Genomic DNA, 19,214 nt, shown 5'->3' on the forward strand with positions numbered 1-19,214 from the left:
TTTTTGAGAACGTTAGCGCTAGGCAACCTTTGCTCAATGAAATATCAAACAAGAGTGATTTGTTTTGAATCAAGCTCTGCCTTTTATATGATTTTTGAAATAATTTTAAATCAATGAAATATATGATTACAAACATAAATTATTTTAAAGTGATTAAACAACAAGTATTAATTCAGAATATTGAACATTGAAATGAGAATTATATGAATAACTAGTAAATGGATGTCTTATAAAATAGATTTAAAGATAGTCACATCGTCGGCATAAATGAGACACTTTGAGTGTTTTAATACGGATGGTAAGTCATTAATAAACAGAATAAAAAGAATAGGGCCCAAATGGCTGCCCTGTGGAATTCCAGAATTGATCTTAAACTTGTTTGATTCGCAACCATTGAAAAGTACAGAGTAACATGAAGCGATAAAGTGAACAGATGCTCTTAAAGATTTCACAGCTTTTATAAGCAAAACTGCTCTCTGATGTTTTTTGGAACTTAAAAAAAAATCGAGAGTTTATTTTTATTTATTTTGTATTCCCTTTTTTCAATCATATTTCAAATCTGAAAATTATTTAAAGAGTAATTTGCGACTTAAACTGCTATTTAAAGAGTGGTTAAATAGCAACTATTATTAGCTGATCTTTTTATATGCTGCTCACTGCTTTTTTTTAAATCGCTTTTTTGTAGTATTTACGAGGAAAACCTTATATTTTCCAAAATGGTAACCTTTAAGGCGCTTCGGGACTTGAAAGTACGCACTTTTTGGCATATTTCACTATCTTGTTGAAGTTAATACTTCTCTTGTACATCAATAACTAAACAAGTCAACAATCATTGTTTCTACCATATTACAAGAAATGTCAATGTTTCCACAAACGAACCAGCTATAAAGCCTTTCAATCTCTTGTTTCAAGATGATATTTGTCCTTAAAATTCTTCCAGAGGAAAACATAAATCAGAACATAAATCACAAAAACGAAAAACAAAGCTTAATCCAGCTGTGGATAGAATTTTCATAAAGTACTATATACCTAAGTTTCATTGTTTTCCTTTATCCTGGTACGTCCATATAACTCTCTGTTTAATGTTGATACTTGTTAAATATTTTTACTCTAAAAAAAAACAGAGTTTTTGGTTATCTTTTACTTGTTTGTAATAATAAAAATATGCACATATTTTCCAGCGTAAAATATACCAATGACAACTATGAACAAATTTCCAAACCCAAATCCCTTTGAAACCTAATTTGATTGGGGTAGATTAATTAATTTAATTACATATTACATTATGTATTATGACTCAAACAGGTATTTTTATTGAAAATAAGGTCTTAACAATTTTCGTCTCACAAATCTCCAGGAAAAACCCGATTGATTTTTTTTTTGCCACCACTTAAAAAATCTCAGAAGTCTAAGAGAGAACCCTGTTCATTGAACACGCCTATTATTAAATGGTAACATTACTGAGATATAACTTGTCAAATGCTTGTGATTAAAGAAAGTGTTACCACTTTTTAAAACCACATCTATTTACTTAAATTAAATTATACATAATTTAGAAAAATATTCAAAATATTTAATATTTATTTTCGTTTAATAAAATGTCTAAAAAAATTTTTTGGAAAACCCAGCCTTGAACTACGTACCTACTTTAATGGGATAAAATTTCGGGTAGATTCTATATTCCTATATTTTATGCAAAAATCTGGAATTTCCAATACATAAATATATGGTTTTTATTTTATATGAGTTACTTGGAAACTTTGAAGCAACTCATAGCAAGTGAGTAATTTTGCAGAGAAATTGATTTGCTATTTCCTGGAATATGGAAATATCTTCGAGATATCAATAAACCTAAACTAAATAATTATTTGGTGATTCAATCCTGATTGTTTCTATTTCAATAGTCATCATCCAGGCATTTGTTTGTAATTTTTGCAAGAAATAAATTAAAATCAATGAATGAAGACGAAAGCCACGTGCAATGAGGGAAATAATAAATTAATTGTTCTATTATTTTAGAAAAGAAAAATTTCCGAACGGAAATTTAAAAATCATTTTTTTAAAAAATATTTTCGATACAAAATATGCTTTCCAAAGAAAAGAAAAGGTTTGCTTCTGTAAGGCTTTATAGAAGTTGAAATGTTGGGGATGGTAACGGATTGATTTCTTTTAAGAATTTTAATATCAAGATTTTTTCAAAATATATTACGTGAGATGAACAATGTATGTATGTAGGTACAATATGTTATTCTTATCATTATGCGCTTTTACAACGCAAACCAAAACCTTTACCATAAAAAAGAAATAATCATTGTTTGTGGCTCTAGAGATTCATTCATTTATCATCTCTCTCTATAGAATGACTGTTAGTTTTTTTTTTTCTTAGATTTAACTTTTCATGGAGACAAAAAAAAATGAGAGAACCCACGAAAATTCGAGTCGACAGGAAATGGCGTTAAGATTGTGAAACCACAATTTGGTGCGCTGGCTGTGCGCGCTGCTCTGTTCTGCAAACGTGTTTAAGGTGTTTTTAAGGTTCGCCCACAAAAACGATAAAGGCCCACACTCAGCCCCAATACGCCCATTGGCATAAACTATACTCCAATCTCCACACTAGGTATATATGCATCCGAATACAATTGCGCTGTTTTTTTTATTTTTTTGTTTGTTTGTTGTCTTCTTTTTTAATATTCACGCATACGTAGACGAAATATGTAATTGCAATTATCGTCGCGTAATAAAAAAAATATTCGAAAATCATTCCAGCGAGCAAATTTGCGTCCTCACTGCCGACACTTCCCGCCGCCGCCGCAATGTACCTATAGCTCTCTTTTGGATTTGGTTAGTTTTGCGCTGGTGCATGCTTGCGACAGCCAAAGCCGAATGCATACGCACATTTATTTCTTACACGCCATCCGATCTATCTTATGTCAAAAAGCTCTCTCCTTAACCTCCTTGTCTTCATCTTACCTTGTACTGCATTGCATTGCGTCTGCTGGCTGAGCTGATTGCTTGCTGGCTGGCTGACTGCTAGCTCTGGCTTTGGCTTGGCTGCCTTGTTCGTATCGTCTTTTTATCCCCCTGTGACACACCATCACGGCAACAGCAGCACAGCACCACCCCAACCCCACAAACGGACGCCACAACCATTACGCATACACTCATGTGCGGGAAAAACAATTGAAGAAAATACGGTCTGCGTGCAATCAAATGCTGTATTGTGCATTCACGCAAAAATTCCGCATAAATCGATGTACATGTGTGAAAAAATGCAACCATATCATCTCATAATGTTATGTTGTATGGGCATAAAGGCAAAGTATCTGTGTGAAATGAGCGCGCGAGCGAGTAGCCAACCAGTCACATGCGCACAATTTGTACCAAAACAGCTATATACTCACTAGCCATTGCACCGCAGCGAGCGCAAGCAGCAAGATACATTTACCCAACTTAAAAGTCGCATTCGAGTCGATTTTGCTTGCCGTGTATGCCGTGTTCGTCGCAATTGCTTGCTATATTGCGACTGCGAGTATAGTGCGAGTAAGACTGCTTTTGCTACCATACCAAACAGAAACACCACGATCGTATCGGATCGGATCAAATCACCACATACTACTCTGTGCTGTGTCTGTTTAGCACTGTGGTGCTGTGTATCATAGTTTTCGTTCGTTTTCGTTTTCTTGTGCTTTATGTGTGTTGCTCTCTTTCTCTACCTGTTTATCATTGTATGGGTATGCGCATCTGAGAGCAGCGCCCGATCCTCCAATCTTGCTCTGAACTGACTATAGAAAAAGAGTTTTCATCAGTTTTTCGTTTATTTATTCAACGACCGATCTCGCGTGTGGACACTATTTTCCAAAACGCTGTTCTAAGCCCTCAGCTTACCAAACAGTTCCAAACAAAAATTGTAATTTTTTTTTTTTTTTTCAATAGAAAATTTGTTCGGATATATCTATCTTGCCGCACATTGTATCTTGTATCTTTCTATAGAGAGTTTAAATTATTGCACCGAACAGTAAGTTCAGTTAGTTTGGCAATCGATCTGGTTACTGGAAGTACAAAATTTTGTCTTCCAAAAAAATAATAAAATTTATTAATAAAAAATCAAACATATAGTTTTAAACTAAATAAAAACAAAAAATAATTTATTTATTTTTTTTGCTTTTTTTGGTTTTCTCAAAAATTTAATGTGAACGAATACGTGATTATTTTACCAAAATTTTTGAAAAATATCTAAGTTATGTATATTTTGAAAAAATATAAAAGAAATAAGTGAAAACATAGTGAGCTTATAAATCAAGTGATAAATAAAAAATATTATAACAGTTGAATAATAAATTAATATTAAACAAAAAAAAAAATATTTTTTTAAAATTTAAATAACACAAAAAGGAGATTATACTATAAATATGGCATTGTTGCTCAATTTATTGGGAACATTCAAAGTGTTTCTGCTTTTGAGTGTTTTTCTAGCAACAATCAATGCCCGAAGACACTCCCCGTTGCTCGTGGAAGATCCAGAAGCTAGGCGTCCAAGTCGACAAGGAGGTGAGTGATTTATTTTTTCTTAAACATTTGTTATATTGTTGTTAACTTTTATTGTTAGGGTGGTATATGATTATGGTTTTCTTACTTTTTGTTAAACAAAAAAAGCCATTGAGAGAAAGTTTCAAGGAAGTATTTATAAATAGTTTTTTTAGCCGAATATGGGAAATTAAATCAATCGAAAGTTTATTTTGGATAGATATTGTAGGTCAGGGATTGTTTAAATTTCACAGGTGTTCACATTCATTCATTATATTTCAATGTTTATCAGCGGAAATTATTATATGAATTTTTAAGCTTTAAGGTTTTTTTTTTAATATAGTTTATTTCTAAAATTGTAAACGACATTGATATGGATTTGATTAAAATAACTATATTTGTTTAATTTGTTTAATAAACCATAAGATTTGCACGAGAAATTCACCGGAACCGGCAATCTCTGACTGCTTAGTATTCTTTAATTGATTCACCGACAGGTGGCTAATTAAAACGCTTGTTTCTAGACTTATGTTAATCTAGCACGTTGTTGATATTATATTCAATTCAAAGTCTTGTTTTATATACCTACATATATTTCAAACAAAATAAAAACTGCGCCATGTCTGGTTTTTTTTTTTTAATTTTATTTCAACACTTGTTTATAGTGTTTTAATAGAAAAAGTCTGTAAGAAAAAAAAGCATTTATTTTGCATCTATATTTTTTCAATCAGCGACATCTAATTGATCTAATTATTTAACTTACTATTATCTCCTAACATTTAGTAATAATTTTGTGTCATTCATTGACTTCTACTTCGACGCGCTATCTCTTAATAAATGCATACAATTTGTCAAAAATCTTGATTTTTTTCCGACGGAAAATACAAATCTGAAAATATTTCTATTCTATTTCAGTCTTTTTTCCTGATATTAAAAAAAAATGAAAACCCTAAACGTAAAACATTATTTTCATTTGTAATTTATTTTAATCAAACAGACTTCTTGCTCTTTTTTATTTGCTTTAATTGCTAATATTCAGTTCCATCAGTTCAAAGAAATCTCAGTATTGGACAATAAGATTTCATTAACTTGAACACGCTTTATACAAAAAAAAAAAAAACTTCAGACAAAATGGGAATCTTAGTATTTTGAAAGTTTAAACATTCTTTTTTTTAAAGTAAATTATGTATTTTCTTAACAAAACATGATAAAAGTAGCAGTCTTCTATTCAGTAAAAATCATAAAACCGAAATCTGGTTAGTATGACAGTTTTAAAATCTTTTCTATTCCGAAAAAAGGCAGTTTTTTTAAATTTTAAAGATTGTCTTCCGTCAAATTCAATTTTGTTAGTCAGTAAAAGTGAAGAATTTCTTCGAGGGAATTATTTTCAGTTAGTTGAACACGCTTAATAGAACTTTAAAATAAAGGAGAGAAAAATTGTCAACTTGGTTTTTCGACAGTTGGAACATTTATATTTTGCATACAGAAATTAGCCCAGTTCAGCTTCCTGAAATTTGTCAAGTTGATTTTTTTTTACTCACGATATAAATTCATTAAGAAACATGCTTCAATGATTAACTCGGCTTTAATTCGACAACCTTATTGGAAATAAATCAAGTTCAATAATCTATTTATTTGTATAAAATTTTTGTATAAATATACATAAATATTTATCATGACTTAAACATCAAATTTACTGAAATTTCATTTATAGAAAAGCATATCAACAGTATTTTTTTTTGTTCATGTGCCATTATGCTTGTTTTCAAAAAATAAATAAATATTCATTTTGACGTTTATTTTTCCAATGATATCCAAATGCAAACAAAACAAATACAAGCTTTTATTTTTTCAAGTCATCACTTTGTTTGCATTGAAATTATAAATACAAAACAAAGCTTTGGGAATTTCACGCCCATTCTATCAGCAAACCTAAACAAACCCACTATTAACACATCCAAGAAAAACAACAACAAAATAGCATCTCCTCCGCAGGCAAGCTAAGATGTTAAAAAAAAAAATCACCCCCAATAAAACGGTTTATATACTTTTATTACTACACCACCGCCCAGTTTAACTTGTCATAATACATCATCCCTAATCGATTGCGGCAATTGAATGGAAATTCCATATCCACCATCGCGCACACACAACACATGTGTCTGTCTGTCTAACTAAACCAATCCAGAGAGAGGAAATGGGAATTCCCATCCTAATTGTGTGTTTCACCTTTTTATTTTCGGGATCTCTATGGAATCGATAGAAGGTGGAAATGCATTTTTGAACATGTTTTACCTGTTTTTTGGGAATTTTCATAATTTGGTTTTCCACTCTTAAATTATATGGATGACGACAGGTAGTCTAGAAAGAAAAATTTAGAATATCATATTAACTGGGTATCACTGGCAGGTTATGTGTCGGTAAGACAGTGATGATGGACATCTAATTTGTTAGAAAAATAAGAAAAAACATAGAAACAAATAATAATAGAGGTGCCAATTTGTCTACCTGATAATATGTTTCATCCTCGTCGTAGTCGGGGTCGTCTCTTTACCTCTTGTTTAAAGATCCAGTTTAGGTTATCGGTTGCAAGGTAAACATTTGGTTCTTTCATTCTCATCCATATATACAAGATCCAATGGTACACGAGTATTAATGAAATTCTTTCTCGGGGTGCCTTATCCCATAATGAATAGGATCAAAATGCCTATATAGACACGGATCTTCATCGCCGTCGGTAGAGGCAGACCGACACCGTCCGTCTATATAATTCGGCGGGCGGTAGTTACAAACCATTGTTGTTTTTAATAATACCACAGATGTGTGGGAATGCGTTAGAGATAACAAGCAAAATGTTTTTTGGAACATGAATGAATAAACATTAATTTGGCTTAAGATTTCAGAAGGAAAAAAAAATCTGATGGGTTACTATACTAATAGGAGGTATACCAGGTGGTCGTTGATCCTACATTTCACTGTACCTCCAATTATGGACATGTTTACCCAAAATTTGGAAGAATTCGTTACAAATTTGAATTTCTTTTTTCCCAATAACTAGCTGTTATAGATAAACATCGACCTGTCTTTTTGACACTTGAAATAGTTAAAATGCGAAATAGTACTATGGACATTTTCGTAATCATTAGAATTCACATAAAGTACATAAATGAATACAAGTTTAATAGAATAATAGAATTTTATAAATTTATTATTAGAAAGGTCTTTTGGTATAAAAATAAATAATTATATGACATTTTTCTTCAATCATAGTAAACAAAAAAGAAAATAAATTACCATTTATTGCAATAAAACGCATAAGCTAATATTCTCTGCACGACTCAAGCGCCACCTTGAGTTTGTAAATCACTTTGGTATATTTTTTTTTTTGCATTGTAAAGCTTTAACTTATATTATTTCAAGCTATGTGCACGACTTAAGCGCCACCTTGAGTTTGTGACTTATGCGGTTCTGTCAAGTTTTTTTTTTTCTATTTATTTCTCTGCATACAATTCAAAATTAAAAAAAAATTATGACAAATCATCTTTGTACATTGTGTCGCCGCCCTTATAGCTTCATTATTCATCTTTTTTGATTGCATTTTATTGACATTTTTAATATGTCATCTATTTGCGTCACGTCATTACGTTTGTCAAATACGTCATTTGGTTGTCTACGTTATGGGTATCATGAACACCAAATTAGTAAATTATAATGTTTTTTTTTTTGTTCGAAGTGGCAAACTGTCATTCATGAACAGTGAGTATATTTTTTCATTCTTAAAAATCTAGCTCAATCGCAGAGTGGTGGTTAAAATTTTATTTTTGAATGGGACGCGTATGCAAATTTTAAAACATTCAAAAAAAAAATTTATACAAAAAAAAAGCAAATACAAATAGATAGACATATACACCTACATGACGTTTATATATGCGGTACATATGATGTAGATATACATGAAGTCATATTATAAATTTTCAATCTCGGAAAAACATACCTATAAAACCGGCTAAAAGACTCAACACTAGACTCTGTGGGCATGATGCACGGTACTTCTTCTGCCCACCACATGGCTATTATGTAGGCGAATACTACGCCAAAATTCAGTCTTAATATTTGTTTTTTTTTTTTTCGATTTGGTTTGGTGTTGTGTGTTGTTGAATGAACATCGAGTCTGTAGAAAATTATACACCTTTGCGCGTTTCCTCAATCTCTATATTTTGATCTTTTTTTCTTCAATCTTCAGACGAAATAAAATATTCCATTCAAACATGTTTCCAGTGCTGGATTTTGACTTTTTGATGCCTTAAAATAAGTCACATATTCTCACCATTTATATAGGTATCATTGCTATTCCTGACGCAAACTTAACGTAAGGTTTTTTTTAACTGATTTTCGGTGAATTCTTGGTGGAACCTCCACTAAACGGTCAAAATAATTGAGATAACCGAAGTTTAACCAAGGTTAAACTTCAATATAAAATACCAAAATAGAACAAATTTTGTTCAAATTTTGCGAGAACTTCACATACTTCCAATTTTCGGGTCCAATTTATATTTAAACTATTTAAAAAAAGTGAGTTTAAACTCAGGTTTAGGAAGGGTTTAAAATAGGCATTTAAAGGATTTGATTTAGAAGTCATTTTAAGTAAAGTTATTTCTCTTTTCAAGTTCTATTTGTCAAATCGAATTTACGTAAAAAGCTCAGTTTAAGGTTAAAACCGTTATCGGTAAGTCCGGCTCTGCATTCAAGTCACCATCTCCATTCATGAGCACGGTTAGCTTATAGCCTTAGACATTTAATTAATGGTAGACTAAAAAAAAATAAAACTTCCACATTATTAATGTCACCATAAGTTTCCATCTTCAACATTTATATTATCGTAAACTCTATCTTAAGGAAGTATACAATATACAAACGTATTGGTACTTTTTTTTTGTGTATTTTTGGTTTGTTGTATATTAAGACTATTTTCTCTGGCTTAAATGTTCTGCGCACCCTGAATTCTTCTTTATTGTTGTGGCTTACGACAAACGATTTAGTTTTTTTTTTTTTTTCATTTTGATTTTGGCTTTGTACGGTTTCATTCTTTGGGATGTTTTTTGTTGTGATGTCGTGGGCGTGTTCCATTCAGTCGCGGCGGCGTATAAAATGCTATTAAGAAAGCAAATCTTGGACTTTAGCATGGGCGATGGATAAATTAACGTGGGATTTGTTGGCAGATTGCGACATGCACTTTTTTATATTCTTCCTTTCTACATAAAGTTTTGATTAAATAATAAACAGAAAATAAAAACTGCTGTCAATGCAAAGTAGTTTTGCCCTACTTTGACCAGGTCAATGATCCCTAACTTAGTAGTAGGTAGTGGTAGGAAATGGCTTTGATTAAAGTAAAGGATGTCAATGCAAATGTTTATAATAAATAGCATGAACAACATAGAAGACATTTGATAGATTCTTTTAGATGCATATAAAGTTTATAGGAAAACTAATTGACCCATTTAAGTGACAGAAAACGGTTTCTTGCAACTGGTTAATCAGTTTCTAATTGACTAAATTTTTTCTATTTTCATAAAATATCACCAAACATCCTTTGAAATATCAATAAATTCTAATTTCTTTATATAAATTCTTTGAAGATTTAAATTTTTAAAACAACTAATAAATAAAAACAATCATTTTATATCCAACTTGAAACTCATTGAAAATTTAGTCATATACAAGTGATACAATCATTAACAATGTTCTCGTACATGCACAACCTAAACTTTGCTAGTTTTCTTGTCATTTTGAGTTTGATCACAGTTAGGTATTGTTTCGCATTATAATGATCAAAAGGAATTGATCGATAACGATCTCGCTACAACATATACATAGTTTGATCGTATAAATTCTAATTCCACTAGGTATATATCAACTTATATTTGTTTGACTTGACTTTTTTTTTTTTTTCATTTCACTGAGTATAGTGAATTTCAATTTATATATAAATATACATTTGTATGAAAAAAAAATAAAAAACAAAAAATGAATTAAATTGAATCGAGAGGAGAGGTGGAGCGGAAAACATTATTTTCAACTTGAGATACAAAAACATTTAGCAAAATTGCATGACGCACTCCCTGGCAAAGCATTTAGTCATGTGAAGATGTGAAAAACGAATACAAAAAAATAACAAAAATAAGAAAAAAAAAAATATAAAACACAAATAAATAAACTCACATAAAAGATGGGGACGAAGAGATGAAGGCTCTTTTTCTTTGATGAAAAAGATGTGTATCTTGAATTTGTTTATTCAGCAGACGGAACGGCACATTTAGAAAAGAAATAGATACAAAATGTAGGTACGTACATATATTATACAAGGAGGTATGTCTCATTGCTCATTGCTGAACGCACAAGATACAAGTACTAGCAGAAAAATATATATATTTTTACGAGGAAGTAATCCGCGCTGCGCTGGTTCCGGTTGTCTTATTTTTTATAATCTTCATCCAGACATGGCATTTTTTTCGTTTCGTTCACAGATATAAAATTAAAAGCTTTAAAATTGCAAATTTTATTATATTTTTGCATTTCTAAATGAAAAAAAAAACGATAGTAAGAATCTTAATTTACTCAAAGATTCCAGGAATAATAGAAGCATGATATTTTATAGATACTTCAATTACCGATATGATGCTTCATTTGTTCTTAAAAATCGTGAATGTGAAAATTTTCCATGCGTCAATAGATGCATAATATAAAATGCTTTAGAACGATTTGCAATCAAATCGAATCATTCTGCATGTTTCCTTTTTACTTCAAACTCAATTTTAATTGGAAACTTTCGTCAAATTTTCACAGTTCTTTGTATAACATTATAATTCTTTTTAAGTAATTCTAATATATTAAAGTCATTTTTTTTAATAAAGTGAACGAACAGATCTTTAATAATACTACTAACCAGATCCGTCAAACGAAATCATAACTATGTACCTAAAATAGTATGCATGGAGCCAACTGCCATCTGGCAATATATGTCCGATAAATTCGATAATGTTAAAGTACTTATTGCGGTCTGACCACTTGAAATAGAACTCATATTTTCGAACTAGTCGGCCGACATTGGTATCCCTTACTAAGGACTTCTATGTGAACAAAATTCTTTAAGTGGCGTTTGATAGTCCACTTAACTTAACTGTCAAACCAACCATCCATTTGCACTTAACAGTATTCTTTTTTTATTAATTAAGAAAATTAATAAATGTCAGCACATCTCATTGACAGTTCAATTAATAGTATCCTATAAAAAATCATTCCCACCACTGTCAAAAGTGTTTTCAAAACTATAACACTACATACTTCATCATAGAAAAAAAAAAGAATAAAAACCTATTCTTATAAGATCTTTATCATCCTTATTGTGTCTTACTTTGAGGATTAAAATGAAGAGTTATGAATGGAATAGAATAAACACAAATTCTAGATGGTGACAAAAGAAATATACACCCTTAGGATATTCAACCATAATGTCACATTTACGGTTCCTGATAAGATATCCCCATGCATACACAATACAATATGTTTCTCAAAACTAGATCATTTATGTGGAATTTTAAAATTAATGAGAGACAAAGTTGCAAAGAGAAAAGGATCATTTTCATTTGACAGCTCTTCATCATTTTGTAACATGAATATTCTTGTGCCCTTCAGGTAGAAAAATGTAGGTGCTATGACTGAAATCTTTTTTTCAACAAATGGAATAGAAATACAGTAAACTCTGATACTCAATTTCCAGTGTTAATTTTAGATTTCTGAGATTTCAGATATCTGAACTAGCCTAGGGCTGAATAATAGATGCTTTTTGATTCTGTTCGTTTACTTCATTTATTTATGATTGGACATAATATAAGTGACGTTTAATTCTGTCAAAAATTTGACAATTCTTTTTCTTTACCTTTTTGACAGCAAAAGTGAGGAATTTTTTTAAATAAAGTGTGTTCACATTCCTGAAATATCGACGAAATATTTTTTTTTTTTTAAAGTGTTCAAATTATTGACACACTACTGTATGATTTTAATAAAATATATTTCTATATACTTAAGCTAAATAACCTAAATTTTTAAAAGGAAATACAATAATTTCTTATCACGTAGACACAATCTGTTTTATTCTTATCTCGTGATTTATTTGAAAGTTAAAAGTAGAAAAAGTAACATTAATTTTCACACCTTGCAGCATGTACAGCAAAGTGTAAATGCAAAAATAGAAGAAAAAAGGAAAACCAAAATAACAAACAAACTAAAACGAATATAAAATGCCAAAAGTCAGTTTGAATTTGTTTTAATGTATTTGATCGTTCGTTGTATAGTCTTCTTCAGGGCAATTCGTCATTTCCTTCGAAAATAAAAACACTGATTGTGTATATTTAACGTTTCGACGAACGACCGAACACCGACCAGTCCCAATCAATGGCCAAAAATAAATTCAATCACCTGAAAAGGATAATAATATACATATGTTGATATGTATGTATAGATACTTCTATACTATAAACCTACATACATACATACATGAATAAAATGTATGTTATTCTCGTTTTGCTTACACGGAATGCCGAGCCCCCTATTTGTGCTGAGTCTTAGCTTTCAAGACGATTGCCATTCTACTTAGCCAATAAATTAGTAGTCTGCCAGAAAGTATGAGTAATTGGCTTGTTCAACAACAAAATCACGTGCTTGCTATTTTGTCTATACCAGAAAAATTGTATAGAATAGAGATATGTATTCTTCATTGACATAATAAATTTGATTATTATTTCTTATATTATTATTTGTTTCCAAAAAAATATATAAATCAAATTGTGTTATCTCATATCTCAGTGTGGTTACGCTTCACCGCGCACCATCGCGTTGCGCCGCCACCGGCTACGCTGCCGCCGCAAAGTCTTATTGGTTTTCAATATCAACCATCATCATAGAAGTATAGAGTAACCATAAATCAAAAGATATGCATTTCATTTCCTTTAAAAAACTTTAATGAATTCGATTTAAGACGGCTAATATAAAATTTCATTAAAAAAAAAACTCCCTTTGACAACGAGCGCCATATTAAGTGTACTTTTGTACGTACATTTATTTTATTGTTAATTTCAGGTGACCATCTGCTGTGTATTAGATGTTTTAAATACTTAAGTGTCAAAAGTGACAAGTAACTGTTTTAATTACACTCTACTTATTAAAACTTTGTGTATGACAGATCTGACAATTTTTGATCATTTCATTACTACTGAACTTTCAATGAGTTCTTCTAAATCTGTTACAAAAGTAACCATGGCAGCGTTCAACGCTATCTCTTTACAGGCGCTAATAGAAAGCACATTATTGAATTCATACATATTAAACCTTTTTTACTGTTTTATGTTATTTTATAAATCAAATATGGTCACCATATTTAAAATGCTTTTCGGTCAAAAGGAGAATTCCAAAATTGAGTTAAATTCAAATGTAAATATTTGTTCGTTTAAAAATTGATGTTTGAGGTACATAAATTCTCCTAAAAGCCATCAAATAATTTATGATATATCTGAATTGACAGCCGATTGACATTTCAGCACTTAAAACTGTCAAATTTAATTCAGTAAATATTGGTTTGAAATTTAAAGTTTCCAAAAATTAGTTTATCTTTGCTGCATCAAAAGCCACAATGCCGCACTAGATACACAGGTATAAGTAGGTATATGTAATATAAAATGCAACCGCGGACCATATAATAATAAATAATTCAAATAATAATAGTTTTTATCTGAAAATGTCAATCTTTCAAGTAGATACACTTCGCGTCACTTGAATAGAAACAACAATTTTTCTTTAGAAAATAGCGATTGGCGCTTCAGTGAGGTAACTTAGTAAATTTTTGGTTTTGCATTTTCAAAGAGGAACTTTTAACAAACAATGTTGTAAAAACAAAAAACCCAAAACAGAAACCGTGTGGCTACTAGTTGCGTTTTTTTGCATTACTTCACAAAAAACAGTTTTATTTTTGCGTCACTTGAATAGAAACAAGCTCTTAAATTATATAAAAATGATGAAAAATCATGGACAACACTAATTTTAGTAAAGCAGTATTAAAATTTGACATTATTTGCACATTATAACCAATTATGGGCTACGAGCTACCACTAGACATCACAGAAAATGCTTAAATAGCAGCTAGCATTGAAAATGCACTTGCACTATGCAAAATCGCGAAAGATATTGGAAAATTTGCCAAATTTGTATGAGAATACTTTTAAAATATCGTAAACTAGTGATTGAATAAAAAAAATAAGACAGGCGAGACCCAAATCAAGAGCAGAGAAAAAAATAATTTAAAAACTAGCAGCAATTTCCTTCACTTTGCCGCTAAAATCGGTCAAAAACGTGGTGTTAGTGCGATGGTAATGTGTTGGTTTGTTCCATCATGGAAGTTATAAAAGGTGCACAACATTTAAAAAGCCTCAAAATGCAAAATAACAACATTTTAAGTTCTACTAAGATTACAAAAAAGTTAACTATTTAATAGTTGCATTCGAACTGAAAAGAAGTGAGGTAAAGAGTAGTTTTTTAAAGGAAAACATACCAACTCAGATGGACCACGTTAATATTAGTCCTATTTTATTGGTTTATGAAAGAATAACGCCACCAAACTGCACTAAAATGTGTTATAGTAATACGCTTTGTTTTTATGATGTGCAATAGCAAAATTGAAGCTTCACGCTTCGAAAAAAGATGCAAACTTTTACAAAGAAATAATGGAAGAAGCTCTTGGGAAGTTTAGGAACGTGGAAAAACAACCCTCTTAGAGATTGCACAAGGATAGTTCCAGAAAAAACAACGCAAAAGAAACAAAACAGATGCATTCCGGACGAAAACGAAAGTTTATTTCACTTATTCAATACTTAAATTGTAGAAAATGTCATTTTCTTAATTTCAAAGAAGTTACCAAACACTTTTATCACTTTCTCCAATTAGGTCCACGATTGTGTACAGTACAAGTGCATTTTCAATATTAAATTCTATTTATGCATTTTCTGTGGTGCCTAATGGTAGCTCGTAGCCTACAATTGGATATAATGTGCAAATAATGTCAAAGTTTAAAACTGCTTTACTAAAATTAGTGTTGTCCATGATTTTTCATCATTTTTATATAATTTAAGAGCTTGTTTCTATTCAAGTGACGCAAAAATAAAACTGTTTTTTGTGAAGTAATGCGAAAAAACGCAACTAGGAGCCATACGGTTTCTGTTTTGGGTTTTTTGTTTTTACAACATTGTTTGTTAAAATTTTCTCTTTGAAAATGCAAAACCAAAAATCTACTAAGTTACCTCACCGAAGCGCCCATCGCTATTTTCTAAAGAAAAATTGTTGTTTCTATTCAAGTGACGCGTAGTGTAAGTACACATTTATATAGACTTACGTAAATTAAAAAGGAAACGCTTAAATGAAAAGCAAGTTATACCTACTTTTTGAACATAAGTGTATCGCTTAAACTTTTAATCGACCTCAATTTATTTATTTAGCTTTATATTATTTTTTTTTCATTTGTTTGTTTGTAAAATTTTAAGTGATGTTTATTTACTGCATCGAATTTTTGTTGAAGAATCTCTCTCTCACTTGAACGTCATATCTTCTGTCATCTGGCTATTTAAACGTTCGCCAAAAAGTAGGTGAATTAATCCACATGGATTTATTCTTCTTTTGCACAGACAAGAAAGATAATAATAAATTCAGATTCATTGTTGATATTGGCCGAAGCTAGGGCATGACGGAATGTATATGTACATTATGAGATTATTTTTTCATAAATTTGTATTATTATATCCTCCCTTGTTCTGGTTCCGTTTTTTTCTTGTTGTTTGTTTAAAAATATAAATTAATTGAAATTAAGTCCAAGAAATCAGATAAAATAAACAATATTTAGGTAGGCTTAAAGAATAAAATAGAAGGGCATTATTGTCTATGTTGGTTCACACTTTTTAAAGTTCATAATTTTAATTTTTGACATTTTTTTGAAAAAGTTGTTTATTGCATATTTTAATTCAGGTTAAATGTGTTCATAGCCTAAAATATGTCAATTGTAACGGGATGGGCTGTCAGATTTTAGGGATACATTACTTTCTTGTTTACATTTTTGACATGTGCTTTGACATATGATTCCGTTCAGGTTACTAAGAAAGCTAACATTTCCAAGATCTCGGAAATTTGAACTAGCTTATTATATAAAAACAAGAATTCGAGTCTTTGGGTGTAAACATAATGATGATTCAATCCTAAAATTTAATTTAGAAATTCTAAAATCTATAGTATTGTTCCTGTCAAAAAATAGTACCTATAGATACTCCAATGCATTCCAGACGACAATATGACAGAATTTGCAACAAAGTTTGACAAAACCAACTAAAAAAAATTAATATTTAAAAAATCTCTCCCTATACACTCGTTTATAGATGTTACCCCATTAATATTATTGAGGCGACAATATTTTTATTTATTTACTTATTTTTGTTGTTGGTTCAAAATTCTATTTAGATGTTTGTATATTCGTGCACACTAGTTTTATATTGTATGCACACAGTATATGCCACAAAAATAACCTAGAATACGTTGCACGTTCACCAGAATGGGGAGTGCAATGCACTTATAAATGTGTAATTTTTAACATTATGTGCGGTTGGCCAGACAGCCAGGACGGATATTTGCGCCCGTAACTTACTCTATTTTTGTGGCGCGCACATTTTAATACGAAACGACAACGACGACCGACGTCGACGACGAAAACGACAACAACGACGACGTGCGGCAAATTCAAAAAAATGATGTTGATGGTGCCGAAGAAGATGGCAGCAGCGTGCAGTCAGAATGGAAATAAATGCAAAAAAAAAAAGAATACAAAATCTTTTATATTCTCTGAAAAATAATTGTTCATAAGATTCATTTTTATTAAGAGACAAAAAAATGAAAGCAGAAACAAACAGATCAAAAACAGAACTTTGTCGTATAGCCTACTTACTTAGATCAAATCCCTTGTTTGATGGACATTGGTCTGCCGATACAATCCAACTAGAAAAAAGTGGATATAACTTTTTGCACATTGTGATGCATTCACAATAAAGCCAATTAAGATAAATTCTTTTTTTAGGCCCTTGTGTGTTTTCTATATAAATTCAATCATGTCGTGGGTGGTTTTCTTAGACACAGGGTGCCAACTTACTTAGAGTATGTCTAGACATTCAGAATTATTTTTTCTTCTTTACGTTCCAATTATTATTATATTAATCCATATGGTAACATGACATTAAGGTGACAGTCGAAAAAAAAAATCTGGAGCCTGAATTATATTATTATTTATTAGGTTCAGTTCACCTAGTTTGGTAGTAGCAATGGAATATTAATTGAAATTGTCAGATTACAAGTTAAGAAACATCCCATCATTGTGACTATGGAAAAAAAAGGTTTAAATGAAAGAGGAAACGAAGATGTATTGTTGTTACTGTATTATATGCACATGCACAACATTGCCGCGGTTTACTTTAAAACCCAACCAGAAAGGCATCATACAACAAACGATAAACAAAGAGTGCGAAAAATAACACCGAAAGCAGGCGTATAATACGGATACTTCGGACGTCATGAAAAGGTATAACAGACCAGGGTTACCCACAAAGAAGTTAAAAAGTCATACATATGAGAAAAATATGAGAAAAATACCATGCATATGGTAGAAAGCAGAAAGCAGAAAACTCATTCCTCACAATTTTGACATTTCACATTTCTAGACTTTAATTTCATGTGATGCAACAAACACAATCAAACTTCAGTGTTTGTTTATTTCGTTTGACATCTATCAGTGGCAAATTGACAGGTATTATATAATAACTTTTTGCATGAAAGGTGCCAGAATATTTTTGACCATTAACATAATTTTTTAGCAAAAATCACACAACATTATGTAGAATTATTGCGGATGCATGGTAACCCTTGTTTTTGGACACGGACGGACATACAATCTCGCAAACAAAGGAGAAACAAAAAAAAGAAGATATTTATCGAAATTCCCATTCGAAGAGGTGTGTTCCCTTTGATAATAAACGGCTGCATATATTGTAGTTGGCAGTTTCTCTTTGGGGAACAAATAAATACGAGTGTTTCCTCACGTTGTTTTTCCGACAAATTTTTGTATGGTACGAAATTCATGTACACGTTACGTTTAAAGGTAGGTATAGGTGTGTAACGACCTTTTTTCTTTTTGGCATATATATACCTATACGTAACGTATGCAATGCATGATATATTCCTATACATAAACATATATCTATATTTATTTCGATTTGTATGGGATGCGCGGTACAAGTATTTCTTTTTTCTTTCGGCCAGTTCTTTTATTTATTTCCGGCTGATGGCGTTAAACCGCATTACGAGTTGGTTACCACAAGCGATGTACTCCTGTTCTCATGTTTAACATGGGAAGCAGGCAAAGAAAAACAGCATAAAAAAACCTATGTCCACGTGACAAAAGCTTGGAATAAAATTCACCAATGTTAGTCTTATTATTTAGCGATTTAACTTTATTGGCAGTTTTTTTTTTCGAAAGTTGTTCGGATATTTTGTTTTTGTGGTTTTATAAGAACAAAGCGATGAACACCCTGTATCAGTTAACAAAACCTAATTAG

At 30.9% G+C, this 19,214-nt stretch overlaps 1 protein-coding gene across 2 annotated transcripts in view; it reads left to right on the plus strand.

Moving 5' to 3' along the window:
- Window positions 1-19,214, plus strand: part of LOC129908862 (dorsal-ventral patterning protein Sog) — a 47,918-nt gene that overhangs the window by 10,947 nt on the left and 17,757 nt on the right. Inside the window, exon 2 of one of the 2 annotated variants that reach the window (XM_055985667.1) lies at window positions 4,239-4,548. In XM_055985667.1, coding sequence (XP_055841642.1) covers window positions 4,410-4,548 — 139 coding nt within the window. In that variant the 5' untranslated portion in view covers window positions 4,239-4,409. The remainder of the gene's footprint in view (window positions 1-4,238; window positions 4,549-19,214) is intronic. The other variant, XM_055985668.1, reaches the window with a different exon arrangement.

The sequence above is a fragment of the Episyrphus balteatus genome, chromosome 2 (genome assembly GCF_945859705.1).
Source record: "Episyrphus balteatus chromosome 2, idEpiBalt1.1, whole genome shotgun sequence".
Classification (NCBI taxonomy): domain Eukaryota; kingdom Metazoa; phylum Arthropoda; class Insecta; order Diptera; family Syrphidae; genus Episyrphus; species Episyrphus balteatus.